The sequence below is a fragment of the Brassica napus genome, chromosome C2, assembly GCF_020379485.1.
Source record: "Brassica napus cultivar Da-Ae chromosome C2, Da-Ae, whole genome shotgun sequence".
NCBI lineage: Eukaryota > Viridiplantae > Streptophyta > Magnoliopsida > Brassicales > Brassicaceae > Brassica > Brassica napus.
The window spans coordinates 35,639,155-35,657,960 of record NC_063445.1 but is presented as its reverse complement, the minus strand read 5'-3'; the positions used below and the strand labels follow the sequence as shown (position 1 = coordinate 35,657,960).

Below are 18,806 nucleotides of genomic sequence, written 5' to 3'. Positions count from 1 at the left end.
ATTTTATTAATAAATTAAATAATTTTAATTATTTTTTTAATTATATTTTTTAATTCTGTAAAATAAAAAAAATAAAGTAAATCCGTAGGTAATTTACGACTTATTTACGTGGAAACTTTACGAGGAAATGACGAAAAAAAATAAAAGAGTATTTTACGAGGAAACATTTACGAGGAAATGACGAGAAAAGATAAACGAGTATTTTACGAGGAAATACTTTTGTGGTAGTTACGTGTATTTTGCGAGGAAACACTTTCGAGGTATTTAAGTGTAGTTTACGAGGAATACGTTTCGAGGTATTTACGAGGAAATATAGCGACCTCCTTACGTGGAATATTTACGTGGTCTTTACGACGAAATGATGTACTTCGTCTTTACGACGAAATATTTTCCTCGCTAAGTTACGACGAATTAGCGAGGAAATATGTGTTACGACGAACAAGTAACGAGAAAATGTGTTTCCTCGCTAATTCCTCGTAAAGCCTCTTTTACGACGAACTCACGAGGAAAACCGTCCTCGTTAAACTTATGTTTTCTTGTAGTGTAAGGGATTGAAGCGTCTAACAAAAGCAATTGGGAAGTTTGTTAAGCTTCACCCTACTACTGAGAAGTGTGTAAGATTGGATGTAACTCGAGCTTTAGTGGAAGTGGATCTTCACAAGCCATTTGTTGATGTTTCTTTTCCTTGCGTTCCCCCTCGTTGTAGTGTGTGTCATAGTTGGGGACACAAGGGACAAGATTGTGTAGGTAAGGAAGTTAAGATACTGAAGAGGAGGAAAGAGAGACTGTTATCCTTGATGAGGTACCACCGCAGGCAAGGAAGAAGGATGTAGAATCAGGAGGGAATGTTTTCGTGGACATGATACAAGAATTGGAAGCTCTTACGCCTCAGTCTTTGACTCTGGAGACTACGACCAAAGATAAGGACGGTCAAGGGCCTCAAAAAGAATCATGTTAAATGTAGAGACTCAGGGCATCAAGGTTAATGAACCCACTACTGAGGCTTGCCACTCTAGTGATGCAGAAGTCTGGGAAATAGTTCCTGAGAGGAATCATTGAGAATGTAGAATCTGATACTAGCAAAGCAAAGATTGCGAGAAATGTTGAGAATGAGGGGATTGTTGTGTATCCATCTCGTTTCAGTCCCCTTCTGGGTATTGACGAGGAGAATGAGGTTGAAGTAGAAGAACTTGGAAAGGAATTAGAGGATGGTGAGATCATTGCAAGTAAGGTAGAGGGCAAGAAGACGCAATGATCGCATATGTCTACTCGGGGAAGACGTTCAGTTAATATCTCATCTCAGGGTTTAGCTCGTGTCACAGCGGTTCGTGCCAAAGATTTGATGTTGGCTTGTAAACATGGTTCTTCAAAAAAATCTTCCAGTTGGAAGATATGACGTCTTTTTTTGCATCGAACATGCGTGGTTTTAACATGACACACAAGCACAAAGCACTTTGAACTTGGTTACAACAGCAAAAACTTTCTTTTGGTTGTTTAGTATAGACGAAAGTTCAAGAAAGCAATCATCAAAGACGTATGTATGCTGCTATTCCAGGATGGAACTATGGCAAAATACGAGTATCACCTCCTGGGTAAGACTTGGGTTTGTTGGACTGATAATGTGGTTGTGACATGGCTGCAAATGAGCGCTCATGTTGTTACTTGTGCCATTCAGATTCCTAGTACAGGGGAACAATTTATCTGCTCTGCAGTATATACTTTCAACACAGTAGCAGAGGGAACTCAACTTTGGGAAGAGTTACAGGGAACTCGTGCTGCGTATAGTAATCTGAGTTTGCCATGGATCATAATAGGAGATTTTAACAAAACGCTAGCTTCTAGTGAACATTCTCGAGCTCAGGACTACTGATTTGATCAAATGTGTATGAGACACTTCCAGGAAGCTATAACAGATTGCTTGGTGACTGATTTTCCTTACACAGGAGTGTTGTATACGTGGTGGAATAAAAGAGAAGAGGACCCAATAGGGAAGAAGCTTGACAGAGCTCTCGTCAATCACGAATGGATGACCTGTTACCCTCACTTGTCGGCTCATTTTGATGCAGGTGGTGTTTATGATCATGCTCGATGTTTGATTCGTACTTCTGGACTTACCAATGAATCAAGGAACCATTTCGGTTTTTCAATTATCTGGCTGACCATCCGGACTTTCTACCAATTATTAAAGAAGTCTGGGACATAACTGAGATCATTCACCATTCCAGGACAACTTTGTCTCCTTTCCACAGGAGATTAAAGCTTCTTAAGCAGCCTCTCAGAGCGTTGAATAAAGAGCACTATGGAGATCTTCCAGCCCGAACTAAGCAAGCCTATGAGTAGTTATACGAGTGTAAAAATAGAGTGCTGCATGATCCTAGTCCAAGTAATGTTGCGCAGGCGGCAGCAGCTGAAGAAAGATGGGGCAGATTAGCTCATATTGAGGAGAAATTCTATCGGCAAAAGTCTAGCGTTAGATGGCTAAATGCATGAGATCAGAATACAAAGTTCTTTCATTCTATGGTCCAAACCGGGGCTGCTAGAAATATGATCAGAAGTTTGGTCAATACCCAAGGTGAAGTGCTTAGGTCACAGCAGGATATCAAAAATGAGGCAGTTTCCTACTTTCAGAACTTCCTGCAAAGTCAGGATCTTACCACTGAAGATATCTCAGTCGCTTCTTTACAAATTCTACTGACGTATAGATTCTCTACTACAGAGGCAGCAGTGCTTATTGGACCTGTTACAGCTCAGGAGATACAACAGGCTTTACATGCTCTTTCGAATGATAAAGTTTCTAGACCTGATGGATTTACTAAGGAATTATTTGTAGCAGCTTGGCCGATTATTGTGAGAGAGTTCATTGTTGCAGTTCAGTCATTCTTTCTCTTTTGTTTCATGCTCACCGGAGTTAATGCCACTATCCTAACCCTCATACCCAAGACGACCACCAACAACACAATGAAGGACTATCGGCCCATCGCTTGTTGCAACTTCATATACATGGTAATATCCAAGGTCCTTGCCAACAGATTGAAAGTTATCTTCCCTGAAGCAGTTGAGGCCAATCAGTGTTTACGGAACAGTTACTTTTGGAGAATGTTTTGCTAGCTTCAGAACTTGTGAATGGATATCACAAGACAAGGAAACAAGATAAGTTTTCTATCAAGTTTGATATATCCAAAGCTTTTTACACAGTGAAGTGGTCCTTTATTACCTCTGTCTTGCAAGCTATGGGTCTTCCAGCTCAGTTTGTTCATTGGATTAGGCTGTATGTCGACTGCTGGTTTTCTTGGTATCAGTAAACGGAAGCTTGGAGGGTTTGTTTACTAGTGCCAGAGGCATTAGACAAGGATGTTCACTCTCTCCTTACTTGTATGTCATTCTCAACAATGTTCTCTCAAAGCTCTTGAATAAAGCAGTAGAAGAAGGTGAGTTTGGCTATCATCCTCAGTGTAAGGAAGTTAAGCTTACACATCTAAGTTTTGCTGACGACATACTGGTCTTCCCTAATGGCACTCGGGAATCACTCTTGGGAGTCGTTGAAGTTATGAAACGGTTTGCAAGGATGTCGGGCCTCCACATTAACGCATCAAAATCATCACTTTATGCCTTAGGTAGTAATATAAGTGATCTCCTCTCCACGACTGAGTCTTTGAGTATAGGACTTGGGACATTACCTATTCACTATTTAGGAATGCCTTTGACCACTAAATCTCTCACCAGCGGTGACTACGAGCCTCTAATAGACAAGATTCCAGGTAGAATGGTGTGCTGGTCCAATAAAGCTTTATCATTTGCAGGAAGACTTCAGCTTATCCAGTCAGTCATCACTATCACAGTTAATTTTTGGAGCTCGGCTTTTACTTTACCAGCAAAATGTCTTGATACTATTGAGAGTATGTGCAGTGCTTTCCTCTGGTCAGGCTCGCCTACTCAAAATCATAAGGCGAAAGTCAGTTGGGAGGACGTATGATATCTGAATGATGAGGGAGGACATTGGAGTGAGTAAACTGAGAGAATCAGCAAGAGCCTTTGCCTTGAAACTCATATGACGCCTGTTTACTCAACACTCATCTTTTTGGGTCAATTGGGTAAAACATTATCTGATAAAGTACAACTCCTTTTGGGATGTGAGGGATGATAAAAAGGGATCTTGGATATGGAGGAAATTACTAAAGCTTAGAGATGTAGCCTATCAGTTTTTCAGGATTTAAGTAAAGGATGGCAAGACTTGTCATTTTTGGTTCGATGATTGGTCAGGGCAGGGTCGATTGATAGACATTACGGGAGCTGCTGGAACTATTTTTCTTGGTGTACAAAGGCATGCTAAGGTATGTGACGCAGTAACAATGAATGGATGGAAAATAAGAGGACAGCAAAGTAGGCGTTTCCATGATCTACATAATATCATTATGGCGATAGAAGCTCCTACTTCTGAGAATGAGAGTGATATAATTTTATGGAGGCATGGTGAGGATGATTATAGAGCAGCATTTCCTGCATCTAAGACTTGGGAGCAGTTAAGATCTAAGTGGAGAAAAGTGGATTGGAACAAAGTTGTATGGTTTGCTCAAGGGGTTCCTCAGTTCTCTTTTATCCTTTGGCTTGCTATTACAAAACAGGCTCTCTACGGGAGATAGAATGAGGTAATGGGGGATCACTCAAGGATGTGAACTGTGTGGGGAAAGGGATGAGACAAGAGACCACCTTTTTTTTTGCTTGTCCCTACTCCTATACGGTATGGGAGAGCCTTGCTCTCGAAGACTTGTAGGCAACAGTATTAACCCCGATTGGCAGTGGACGTTACAGTGCTTCCAGGGGGGGGGGGGAGGGAGTTGATTCTTGTCTAGCGAGGCTATTGTTTCAGACGTTAGTTTACCACATATGGAGGGACCGGAATGGAAGAAGACATCAAAGAGGCAGGACATCAACATAACAAATGCACATGCTCATTGATAAGGCCATGAGGAATAGGATATGTTCGCTAAAGTATCGATCAGACCACAAGCTGGGTGGATTACTGTAGCGATGGTTTCAGCTTAGGACTTAGAATCTGTTTTTCCATACTACACAATAGAGACCTCGTACATAGTATGTGACTGATATGTACATAACATTCTTTTTTATACATCAATAAATTTGAAATTTCATTAAAAAATAATAATAATTTTGCTCAACTGAATCTAAAGACAATTGAATAACCGTAACTACTTTTGCTAATCTAAATAATACATTTCGTAATAATCCCACAATACACGGGATACTCTTCTTTCCACTACATATTTTTGACGTTTTTAGATATTAATAATTGTTCCTTCATTTTGTTTATACCAAATGCAGATGGCATTGGATAAATTAGGGATGGACGTTCGGGTATCCATTCGGATTCGGTTTAGATTTATTCGAGTTTTGGGTTTTCGGGGTTAAAGATTTCAGTTTCATTCGGGTATTTCTAAATTTCGATTTGGGTTCGGTTCGGATCTTTGTTGGGTTCGGTCCGGGTTCGGATAACTCATTTAAATGATTTTTAAAATTTTAAAATTCAATATATAGTTTAATTTTCTCAAAATCTGTAAATAAAATACTACATTACATATAAATTTGAATAACATATGTCAGAATACCTAAACTTAACATATAAATTGGTTTGGTTTGAATATTTTGATAGAAAATCAATAGATATTTCAAGTATTTTTGGTGTTTTGAGTATATTTTAACTATTTTAGACATTTACTTTTGACTATTTGTATATATTTTCAAGTATTTTAGACAACTTAAAAGTATCTTATATATTTTGGATATTTTTAATATACATTAAATCTAAAAATAATTAATATATTTAGATATATAAATCTATTTTGGATACATTCGGGTACCCGAAATACTTCGGTTCGGGTCGGGTTCGGTTTCGATTTCGGTTATCTAGATACCAAAATTTTGAACCCGTTCAGATATTTAATCAATACCGGTTCGGGTTTGATACTATTTTTTTGCATCGAATTCAGTTCGTTTCTTCGCATTCGGATTTTTTACCTAGGCCTTGGATAAATAACGGTAATAGTAAATCTATTTTGTTAAAGTCTATAACAAACAGATTAACTGTTTAACAGAGGAAGTACGTACGTGTATATAATCTATTAAACCCTCCATCAGTGCTGGCTCTAAGGGTATGTGGACAGTGCATTTGCACCGGATCCCGTCCTATTAATTATTTTTTCCTCTGCATTTTAGGGTCCAAATTTTCAGAAAATTTGTAAAATAGGGCTCAAAATTTCACAAACATAATTAATACACCACATTTGGTTTCTGTTTTATATATTACACAGGGCCCAAGCAATTTTTGAGCCGGGTCTGCCTTCCATTACCATAATCTATTAGACTTCCCTAAGAATTAGGTTTTTCAAGAATATCTTATTTTTTTGTGACAACAATATCTTACATTTGAAAATATTATATTTGAATTATTATATATGTTAAAATAAAAATATCTAGCTTTGGGAGGTCCAGCTTGGCTACACCAACAGATTCTTAGAGAAGCATCTTCTACTTGCTCATAGATCTTTTTTAGATTGAGCGTATTTTTGTTTCTCGTTTGTTCTTTGATCTTGAAACTCTTTGTCAGTTGATTTTTTTTTTAATCAATGCAGTTGTTAAAATATATATATCTTAAATCTGAAAACCAAAACCAACATCTCAGGAAATGAGTTATTATATTTTTAAAAGGGGTATAACTAGCCCTGGGACGGATCCGGATCCGGATATCCGGGAAATTTAGGGTATCCGGATCCGGATCCGGATCCGTCGGATCCGTGGATTTAATATCCGGATTCGGATTCGTGGTTTCCGAATATCCGGGTTTCGGATGTCCGTCTCGATATTCTATTATCCGCGGATATCCGGATCCGGATCCGGATCCGTCAAAATAATTAAAAATAATTTTTTTAACAAAAAATACAATTTTTTTAATATAATACATAAATTAAATATTTATAAATATATTTATATATGTTTATAATATTGTAAAAACTAAAATATAATATTATAAGATTAATTCTTGTATAAATATTAATATATCAAATATAAATATTAATAAAATTTAAAAATTTAATGTATTTTAAAAATACGGATCCGGATCTGGATATCCTGACCTAAAAATTAAGATATCCGGATTCGGTTTGCACGGATCCAAGATTTTACTATCCGGATTCGGATCCGGGCACCCCGGATATCCTATTTTCGGAGCGGATCCGGAGCGGATCTCGGATCGAATCCGGATCTCGGATCGAATCCGGATCTCGAATAATAAGTCTCAGGCCTAGGTATAACACACATTAATTTGTTATATTAATAATTTATATATAAAAAAAAATTTGACTAATACGAAACAAGTTACAAACTTGGTTTTAATTTTGGTTTGTTATAAATAAATTAAAACAAATATGAGACACCAAATAAAAGAATTATTCTATTTTGATTATTATACAATTATGTTTATATAAAATTTAACTTGATTATAAAATATAAAAACATAAACAAAATTTTTATATGAATATATGTTATTACGTAAAATAAAAATATTGTAAGTCAACTCAGTATATATTAAAATTATAATGATAACTTATATTTATTTTTAAAATTATAGTATGGGTTAATAGAATAACATTTTTACAATTTTATTAAAAATGACTCTTTATAAATCTAAAATATGAATATACTAACTTTTCAAACTAATTTTTTTCGTTTAATTTCATAAATCTATTCTATTAAGCGCAAATCGGATAAAAGTTTAAAAATGATTTGTATAAAATTTTAAAATAGATTATATACAAATTAAGCACAAAACAGGTAAAAATTTAAAAATGATTATATACTTCACCAAACCCAAATATGATTCCAAAAAAAACACAAATATAAAAATTAAAATTTTCAAAAAAAAAATAAAACAAAATAAAACTGTCCTTCCATCTAGCACTATTATGAAATGAAAAATGAACAAATTAACATCAAGATGTTGCATTGTATTTAGATGCAAATACTAATTATAAAAATAAACAACATTTGGATAAAATATCTAGATGCTGCATTCAAATGCTATATATAGATGCTGCATTCAAATACATAAACGAACATTGTCTAAGCCATAATAGTATAATAAATATAATAATTTTTTCTAAAAGAAAAAAATACCGAAGCTAATATCTAGAATCCCCATCATCCATGCCAAAAAAAAGCAAAAATTTAAGTATCCAATAATTTCATTCACATACTTATTATTACTTGAGCTCTGATAACTGAGTTAACCGGGAAAATACAAAACCCGGAATGTGTTTGTATCCGTAATACCTGATTTTTGTTTTTATTGTTTGGGGGTGGGGGGGTACGGAGCAAGAACAATTTTATTGGACGTCAAAAAAAAAGAGAAAGAGGGATTTAGTTATCGCCATAGATCCACTTCTCAGCGTTATTGGTGTAAGAGACAAGTTCTTGAGGCTTAAACCACAAATTGATCTCATCCTTTGCAGTCTCTGGTCCATCACTTCCATGGATTATGTTCCTGAAGCAAATTCACATTTCAATTACCAAACCAAATTTCGATAATGTACTAATACAAATACCAACAAAAAACAAGAACATACCTCCCAACAACAACAGCAAGATCTCCTCGGATTGTCCCAGGCTCAGATTTCTGAGGATCGGTGGCTCCAATCAGTTTACGTCCGTATCTGATCACACCTTCTCCTTCCCATACCTACAACAAATCAATATCATGTTAGTCTATTTCTTCTCGAGTTTGCAACCAAATTCCAAAAGCTGAGGAGGAGAAGAAGTTTCTCTTACCATGGCGATAACAGGACCAGAGCTAAGGAAGTCACACAAGCCATTGAAGAAAGGTCTTTCCTTGAGATCATGGTAATGCTTCTGCGCGAAATCTTTGGAAGGAACAACAACCTTGATACCAACAAGCTTGAATCCCTTGCGTTCAAATCGAGAAATGATCTCTGATATCTGTTGGGTCGCGAGATAAAATTTGCACACATATGAATAACAAACTACACATACATATGAGAAGACATATTCAAGACTAACTAGAAACCGATACTTTTATTAAGAAGAAAAAAAAGATTACCAGTCCTCGCTGAACTCCATCAGGCTTGATCGCAATGAAAGTGCGTTCCATCTGATTGGGACAGAAACGTTCAGAGATCAAGAACATCAGGACGATGAAATAAAAACATAAATCACAGATATGAGGAAAAATACAAAAAAAAATTGATGATTATCATTACCTCAGCAGCAAAAACCTCCTGATCTTGAACCATGAAGGCTATAACAGAAACAACATATGTCAATAACTTTCATCATGAACTAATAGAGTGCTAAAGTTTCAGACATAATCCTATTCTAGCCAACGTAAACAATGTGTTCGTTAAACCTGCAGCAGGAAGAGCCAAGAGTCCAGTGATCCAACTCTTTGAAGAACCTGATGATCTTGCAAAGTTAGATGCATATAGAGGCAATTTTCCAGATGCAGTAACAGCACCTGCAGCGCCAATGGCTCGTCCTTCTGAGAAATTAACATATAATAAGAAAACATTAGATCTTGAAGTCCAATTTGGCCTAAGTATGAGATCAACAGAGCACAGTTCTCTAAATCTCAAGAACTGAATCCATCAGATCCAACAAATCTCTGAATCCATTTTCCCCAGAATAGCTTAGCAGATTGATATAAAGGGCCTTATGAGAAATTAACACTATGATTTATATCCGTTTTCTCAAATCCATAAACGAAATGAATCGGTTATCAAAGCAAAACGGTTCAATCAAATTCTGAACGAGAAGGATTGATCAGTCAATAGATCAAGGGAATCTAAGAACAGGCAGAACAAAAGTTTGATTTAAGAAACAACACCTCTAGAGATTTCACTAACTACATGCTTTTCACAAAGCTTATCTTCAAATAAACTAACAGAGAGAGAAAATGAAACGTACCGGAGAAGAAACGAGCATTCTTAGCTGAAGAGAGAAGAGACCTTGCTGCTTTCGAAGCAGATCTGCAGATTTGGGAGCTCATTTTTTCTTCTTTGTTGGTTCAGAGAGGCGAGAAGAGAGAGAGAGAGAGAGAGAGAGATAAAACCCGGAAGTGAAACTGAGAGAAGACTCGGGAAATGTGAACGTGATGAGATTTGTTTGGTGGATCTTATAGCCACGTGGTTCGGGTCGACCAATCGGGTCAGAAACCCTACCCAAGACAAACATGGGGGTAACTGGGCAGAGAAAATGATTGGTTTTTATCACGTGTTCAAAGAATAGCCATCCGGAAGCTCCTAAGAGATTTGAGGAAGATCAAGCTCTTCCATTTCCCTTTTAAAGAATTAAGTATATCGAGGTCGCTAACAGCAAAGATCTGCCTAGCTTCGTAGGAAGCCAAACGCAGATCCTTGACGTGTTTAGTCGATGTAATCTCGATTTGCTTTTCTAGTGAAGAATCTTTCTGAACGTTGCCCTCCTCTCGTTTCTGATATGTTAAATAATTTTATGATTTCAATTATGAAATCTACACCAAGAACTGATCTAGATTTGATTTAATTCAACCCTAACACATTTCTAATGAAGGTAGAAACACTAACCTTGATCCATGCTTGGATGCAACCCCACCAATTGATGTTCTCCTCTTTAACCTTCTCCTTTTGGTGATTTCCTTGATGGACAAGAAATCCCAAACCTTCCTTAATCTCTCCTTTTGATAATCAGTATTGTTGTTTTTGTGTGTTTAGAGAGACTCGTTTTCTTACATACATAAAAGACAATGCACACGAGGCCTTTTATATTAGTCAAAGGGTTGTGTGTTGCAACACAACTCTTCACAATTATAATAACCGTAACACACGTATACTGATATATATTATATACCATTACTTAATGTATATAACATATATGCATATAATTATGAGATTAAAGACATTTATGAATATAAGGTAAAGTAGGAGGGTTATCAATACACCCGGATTCTAACTCTTTAATCGAAACCGATCCATCACGGTATCATCTTTTATATTAGAATCTAAAAACATCAATATATGAACTTGAATTTTATATTAAACCAATAGATACATAGGTCACATAAAATATAAAATATTCTTACATTCTCCCACTTGACCTTTGTATCGACTTAAGGGTTCAATAACTTTAATGTGCACTTTTCTATCAAGTTCACTTGATCTTTACTAAAAATTTGGATTGATCGAATCATGGCGGTTGTATGCCATTAAACGACATAGTCCCTTCCATGTATCACAAATCAATTCTAATTTTATATCAATCCTTATATGAGAAGAACTTTTATTTCTCAAACCAACCATATGTTATCTACAAACCATAAGTGTATACACATACTTTAATGATAACATAATAAATAAATCAGAAACATAATTTTATGTGAATTCTAAGTGTCAAATACATAATGAGCATCCCATAACTAAAATAGCAAAGCCTTATCTATAATACCCATACGTTCTACATGGCCATTGAACGCCTTGGGTGGTAAACCTTTAGTTAGCGGATCCGCTACCATCATGTCCGTCCTTATGTGCTCGAATGACACTCTCTGTTTCTGAACTTCTTCTTTAACAGACAGGTACTTTAACTCCATGTGCTTAGCACCCTTCGAGTACTTGTCGTTCTTCGAAAAGAAGACAGCTGCAGAATTATCGCAGTAAATTCTCAGCGGCTTGGCTATAGTGTCGACCATCCGAAGCCCTGAGATAAAGTTCCGCAGCCATAGTGCATGAATTGTGGCCTCAAAGCATGCCACAAATTCAGCCTCCATAGTGGAAGTAGCAATGACAGACTGCTTTCCACTCTTCCATGATATTGCTCCCCCAGCTAATAGGAACAAGTAGCCAAACGTCGATTTTCTGCTATCAACGCATCCGGCATAGTCTGAATCTGAATATCCAATAACTTCCAGCTGATCAGATCTCCTATATGTAAGCATGTTCTCCTTGGTGCCTTGCAAGTACCTGAGAACCTTCTTTGCAGCTTTCCAGTGGTCCATTCCGGGATTACTTTGATATCGACCCAACATTCCAACAGCAAAGTTGATATCAGGCCGAGTACATGTTTGAACATAGTTCAAACTCCCAACCACCGATGCATAGGGAATTCTTTCCATTTCTTTACGCTCCAATTCATTTTTAGGACATTGCATTTTACTGAACTTGTCCCCCTTCTGAATTGGAGTTATTCCTGCAGAGCATTTCTCCATTTTATATCTCTTTAAGATCTTATTGATATATCCTTCCTGAGACAAACTTAACAGTCCTTGTGATCTATCACGAAATATTTCTATCCCGATCACATAAGATGCCTCACCCATATCTTTCATTTCAAAGTTCTTAGAGAGATACTTCTTCACATCATGTAACATACTCATGTCATTTGCAGCAAGCAAAATATCATCAACATATAGGACTAAAATCACAAACTTACTCCCACTGATCTTAATGTAGATACATCGATCAACAATGATCTCTACAAAACCATATGATGTGATGGTATCGTTAAACTTTATATACCATTGTCGAGAAGCTTGTTTTAGTCCATATATTGACTTTCTCAGCTTACACACCAAATTTTCTTTTCCTGTGACCACGAATCCTTCTGGTTGGTCCATATATACTTCCTCCTCAAGATCTCCATTCAGAAAGGCGGTTTTCACATCCATCTGGTGAAGCTCAAGATCATAATGAGCCACCAAAGCCAAAACAATTCTAAGAGAATCCTTCTTTGAAACTGGAGAGAAGGTCTCTTTATAGTCAATGCCATCTTTTTGGGTGAAACCTTTAGCAACAAGGCGAGACTTGCGTCTTTCAGGTTTACCTTTCGAGTCACGTTTAGTCTTATAGACCCATTTACAACCAATGGTTTTGAAACCATCGGGCAACTCTACTAAGTCCCATACATGATTATCATCCATAGATTTCATTTCTTCTTTTGAGGCATCAAACCACTCTTCAGAATTGTCACTTTCCATGGCCATTTTGAATGAGATCGGATCGTCATCGATGCTTAAGTCACATTCATTTTCAATAGTGTAAACCACGTAATCGTTTGAAATGGCGGATCTTCTTTCTCTTCCAGATCGCCTTAAAGGTATTTGTGGTTCACTATTCTCTTCTTGAATTATGACATGTTCATCAACAGTATTTTCAGCTAGTGGGATTGGCTCATCATTATGTTGTCCTATTGTGTCATTAGAGTCTGATGCAACAATAGGAACAACTACTTCAGGTGGAACTACAGGTGAAGGAACTTCAACCTGAACTTCATTAATGTCCACTTTTCGTGGTTCACCACTCCCACTAGTTTCACCGTTTTCAATGAACCTAGCATTACCCGAATCAACTATTCTCGTACTATGGTTAGGACAATAAAATGTATACCCCTTTGATTTTTCAGGATAGCCAATGAAAAATCCACTGACAGTCCTAGAATCAAGTTTCTTTTCTTGTGGATTATATAGCCTTACTTCTGCTGGACAACCCCACACACGTAGATGTCTTAAACTAGGTTTCCTTCCCGTCCACAGCTCATAAGGAGTCTTAGGAACTGCCTTACTAGGAACCCGGTTCAGCACATACGTTGCAGTTCTTAATGCATATATCCACAAGGAAAGGGGTAATGAGCAATTACTCAACATGCTCCTAACCATCTCTATTAAGGTACGGTTCCGCCTCTCAGCTACACCATTCTGCTGAGGAGTACCAGGCATTGTGTATTGTGCACATATGCCCCTACTTTCAAGTAATTTTGCAAATGGACCAGGACATTGTCCACTTTCATCGAATTTTCCATAAAATTCACCACCTCTATCAGATCTCACTATTTTAACCTTTTTATCTAACTGCCTTTCCACCTCGTCAATGAATACTTCTAGAACATTCACAGACTTAGATTTTTCATGCAGTAGATAGGTATATCCATACCGTGAGTAATCATCAATAAATGTGATGAAATATTTTTCGCCACTCCATGAAGGAGCATCAAAAGGGCCACATATATCGGTGTGTATTAACTCAAGAATCTGAGTGCTTCTTGTGGCTGGTTTCTTTAAAGTATGTTTCGTCTGCTTTCCCTTAATGCAGTCTATGCATACATCTAAGTCACTGAAATCCAACTGAGGAAGAATTTCATTATTTATTAACCGCTTAATTCTTTCTTTGGAAATATGACCTAGTCGTTTATGCCACAAGAAAGCAGAACTTTCATTAATTGCGCTACGCTTAATGCCTCGAGTTTCAACATTAAATAGGGATTCAGAAAACTTTGCATCAAGGTTGAACTTATAAAGTGAATCAAATAAAATACCACTACCATAAAAGTAATCATTTCGGTACAATGTGAAAACACCATGTGCAACCTTAATACTAAAACCTAAATTGTCCAACCTACTAACAGAAACAAGATTTCTAGCACACTCAGGTACATAGAGACATCCTTCAAGATCCACATGACTTCCAGTGTCCAAGATCAATCTATACGTCCCAATTCCTTCTATTTGTGCCTTCATCCTGTTTCCCATGAACAAGTACTGTTCAGGTCCTCTTATGGGCTGGATCGAACTGAATCCCTGTTTAATATGAGACACATGAGTAGTAGCACCAGAATCTAACCACCAAGTATTATTAGGAACTTCAACAAGATTCATTTCATAGCAAACAAAGCTGTAATGTTTACCTTTCTTGTCGAACCAATCCTTCCTTTTAGGACAATCCTTCTTGAAGTGTCCTACTTGCTTACAAAAGAAACACTTCTTTTCCTTCTGGATTTGACTTTGAGGTCCTTTCACGAAGTTTTTAGCATTCCTTTTGCCTTTCCTACTTGATGTTCTTTTGCTGCTACTGGCACTTCCAAGACCTACGAGGTTAGCAACTTGATCTTTCATCTTCCTTAATCTCCCCTCCTCTTGAATTAGCATAGCCTTTAATTCCTTAAAGTTCCATTTATCCTTAATGGTGTTGTAATTCACCTGAAACTGGCTAAATTCAAGAGGTAGAGAGTTCATGATGAATTGGACCAAGAATTGCTCATGTACCTCCATTCCCAAAGTCGTTAACTTTGCTGCCAGATTAGACATGTGCGTCAAATGATCATGGGTTGGCTGAGACCAGTCAAACTTCTTTGTAGTTAGCTCATTCATGAGACTTCCTACAATCGACTTGTCAGCCAATTCCGATTGTGAACACTCCTTAATTTTCTCTATGAATTCCCTTGCTTTCTCTGTCTTAGGCATTGATGGCTTAATACTTTCCGCCATTGTTAACCTCATAAGGTTCAAGCTCAGCCTGTTAGATCGCTCCCATCTCTCATAACGAGACTTTTCAGATTCGGAGCTATCTACTGTAATAGCTGAAGGTTCCTCATCAGATAGTATGGCAGAGTCCAAAGCCATTACACCCAGTGTAAACCGGATTTGCTCGAACCACTCACCATAGTTGAGGCCATTAAACTTTACAACAGAGTTAGCAGATGCAAACACATTTGATGAAGCTGCAAGCATTCATGCATGTTTACCCATTAGTGCTTTGAGACTTTAATATATATTCAGACTAATAGAAACTTTTAACACTTATATTTTAAATAACCTTTGGGCAATATTTAAATATAAGTACTTTCATTGATGCTAATTATATATTCTTTAATATTAATCAAATCAACACTAGTCAAATAAATATATGTTATCTTTGGATATACATATTATTCACTATAGTAGAAAAATGATTAATTATTTTCTTATTATTAATTATATTCAATGATCCACCTTTGGGTGATCTCCTAGAATATAAATAATAATTTAATTGATCAATCAAATTTTTATGTCATTTAGCATCCTTGATCTTGATCAATTATAAACTTTATAATTATTTTTAATATCTATATGTCATATAACAAGGTCACTTTGGTGACTATCATATTATATACATATAAACTTATAATATCTAAGGGAAAACTACTTAAATTGTGTTAATACTTCATAACACAATTATTTGATCATTAAAATGCAGCGGAAGTTTTTTTTTTTTTTTTTTTTTAACTATTTATTTTAATTTAATAAAATAACAACTTTATTAATTCAAATATACATTTACTTTGATAAATGATTTCTGTTTATGCATACTAGACAGAATTACTTAACAGTCATGTGTATGCTATCAAATGTTAATGAATAACAGAAAGCACTCTTTCATGCATGCAACTCATGCATTAATCAATTAAACGGGCCAATATTTCCTTTCTAATTAGGTGAAAGTCTTACAGTCACAACCGTAATAGTGACTCTTCACAATATTACGGTAATAACCGTCATAAGGAAACTTTCATGCATGTGCCTTTACGTTTGTTACCGTAAAACCCAGGTTTCATGTCGAACCTTTAAACAAACGACCATTATGCACACATGAAACATCGTGATTTTAATTGATTTATTGCAAAATCCATTACGTGAATGACTACGTTCATTTCGTAACTTGATCAACAACAACCCGTTTAATTTAGTGGCTGACATATAAAGCCCTTTATGGCATCGTAAGATTCCGTAATTATAATAATAAAACAATCGTTCATAGATTGATTGAGTGTGTCGTATCGTTACGTTCGTTTACGATGCCATATTCATATGCATGATCATCAACGCACACTTTAACAAATACCATACGTTTAAGTGCCGTATGCTTAATTACGATGGATTATACTAATCTCATGAACACTCTTTAAAACGAATGAAACCGTATATGTTCACAAGCACATGAGAACTAAACCGAGAATGTTCTTAACATTTTTCAAATGCCTAGTGAGTGAATTAATTAAATCTAAGATGGCTCTGATACCACATGTTAAATAATTTTATGATTTCAATTATGAAATCTACACCAAGAACTGATCTAGATTTGATTTAATTCAACCCTAACACATTTCTAATGAAGGTAGAAACACTAACCTTGATCCATGCTTGGATGCAACCCCACCAATTGATGTTCTCCTCTTTAACCTTCTCCTTTTGGTGATTTCCTTGATGGACAAGAAATCCCAAACCTTCCTTAATCTCTCCTTTTGATAATCAGTATTGTTGTTTTTGTGTGTTTAGAGAGACTCGTTTTCTTACATACATAAAAGACAATGCACACGAGGCCTTTTATATTAGTCAAAGGGTTGTGTGTTGCAACACAACTCTTCACAATTATAATAACCGTAACACACGTATACTGATATATATTATATACCATTACTTAATGTATATAACATATATGCATATAATTATGAGATTAAAGACATTTATGAATATAAGGTAAAGTAGGAGGGTTATCAATACACCCGGATTCTAACTCTTTAATCGAAACCGATCCATCACGGTATCATCTTTTATATTAGAATCTAAAAACATCAATATATGAACTTGAATTTTATATTAAACCAATAGATACATAGGTCACATAAAATATAAAATATTCTTACATGATAATCTGAAGTCAAGCTTTCAGGGAAGCGGCTTGGTTTCCGAGATTTCCAGCAGTGGCTAGTTGGATTGTTATGTTCTTGTTCCTCAGCTAATTTCGGACTGAGCTTCAGCTGCCGAACATCTTTCATAATTTTGTTTATCTCATCAGCACATGGGATGTCTTTCAAGCGTTGTTCCAACGTCGCGGCAAACTCGTTGTTATCCTCCATAGCGCCTAAAAGATAGTTTCTTACAAGAAAAGACAAAAATAGAAGTGCACATATAACAACCAACTGAACATTTTTCCATACCTTAGCAGTGGGCTGCCATCCTTACATAGGCATTGCACTTTGTCATATTTCGAAGAGACGTAAGTTGACAGCCTTCAGACTTGAAATGTCTCACCAGATGCGTGAGAACTGCCATTGGAAGAATTTTTCATGGCAATGTCATTCAACGATCTTGGTCTCGATTACAAACCCGCTTCTTGGCCTTTCTAGGGGGACGTCTTGCCGATCAGAACCCGTAGGACTAGCCTGTTTTACATGGGCAACATCGGCTGGAGAATATGTGTATTTTCCATTAAAACTTTTGGTTCAAGTGTTGGTAACATCACTCGAACGAATCATGCCTGATCTTTCTACTCCGTTTTTGCTTCGGGGCCTCTCAGACTCACGCGAGCTAGGTCTTCCTCTGGAGGACATCGTTTGCAAAGGACTGGATAAATCAAAGACAAATATATCGAATAAATAGGATGGCTATCAAATGTATATCCAAATACATTGGATCTCTGGAGGATCAAACCGGATATATGGGCATAATATTTCGCAAAAGTAAAGGCAGATCGGAGCTATCCCCGAAGGAAGAAAATATTGGATAATTTAAAAGAGATTTTTTCCTTAAACGAGCAACTGACAAGACCATTAAGAACAGAGGGGAATGTTGGGCCCAAATCTCAGCATAGCCCATAAAGCCTTGAAAGAAGCTAAAGCCAACGCAATCTGGAGTGTCGTATTCGTCACATCAAGGAACAAAGTTGGAAAAAAGCACAAGGCCTCGGTCTCAGAATCGAATCCGATGGAAGCTGATCTCAAGTTTGTATAGAATTAAAGGGCAAGGCTGAGAGATTGTGAAGGTATCGAGGGAAATTCAATAGAATATCCACATGAATCTCTTGTATTCGTGGAAACAAGGAAACGGCCCTGTGATTTCCAGGATTTACGGTATCACACTAACAACAGAGAGAAGGAAGGAAGAGGGGCAAGGAAGCGGGTATAAAAGGAAAGAGAGAGAGAGAAAAGGGAAACATGTT

General features: G+C 36.6%; 1 protein-coding gene across 1 annotated transcript; it reads right to left on the bottom strand.

The window, feature by feature from the left end:
* Window positions 1-8,237: 8,237 nt before the first annotated feature.
* On the bottom strand, window positions 8,238-10,789 carry LOC106396973 (nucleoside diphosphate kinase III, chloroplastic/mitochondrial). The gene is made up of 8 exons (XM_013837490.3): window positions 10,629-10,789; window positions 9,991-10,516; window positions 9,434-9,565; window positions 9,288-9,325; window positions 9,128-9,178; window positions 8,839-9,006; window positions 8,637-8,749; window positions 8,238-8,554 (listed from the first exon to the last, which is right to left on the bottom strand). Exons 2-8 carry the CDS (start codon window positions 10,070-10,072, stop codon window positions 8,431-8,433), a joined length of 708 nt encoding a protein of 235 aa, XP_013692944.1. The 5' UTR covers window positions 10,073-10,516; window positions 10,629-10,789; the 3' UTR covers window positions 8,238-8,430.
* Between the last annotated feature and the right edge of the window lie 8,017 nt (window positions 10,790-18,806).

What these genes read in the sequence shown, in the direction of transcription:
- LOC106396973 (XM_013837490.3), bottom strand. Translation starts at nt 10,072, where the DNA reads ATGAGCTCCCAAATCTGCAGATCTGCTTCGAAAGCAGCAAGGTCTCTT. An exon ending in AGGAGGTTTTTGCTGCTGAG is followed by an intron (nt 9,179 to 9,287) that starts GTAATGATAATC and finishes TGTCCCAATCAG; the next exon opens with ATGGAACGCACTTTCATTGC. An exon ending in ATGGAGTTCAGCGAGGACTG is followed by an intron (nt 9,007 to 9,127) that starts GTAATCTTTTTT and finishes GCGACCCAACAG; the next exon opens with ATATCAGAGATCATTTCTCG.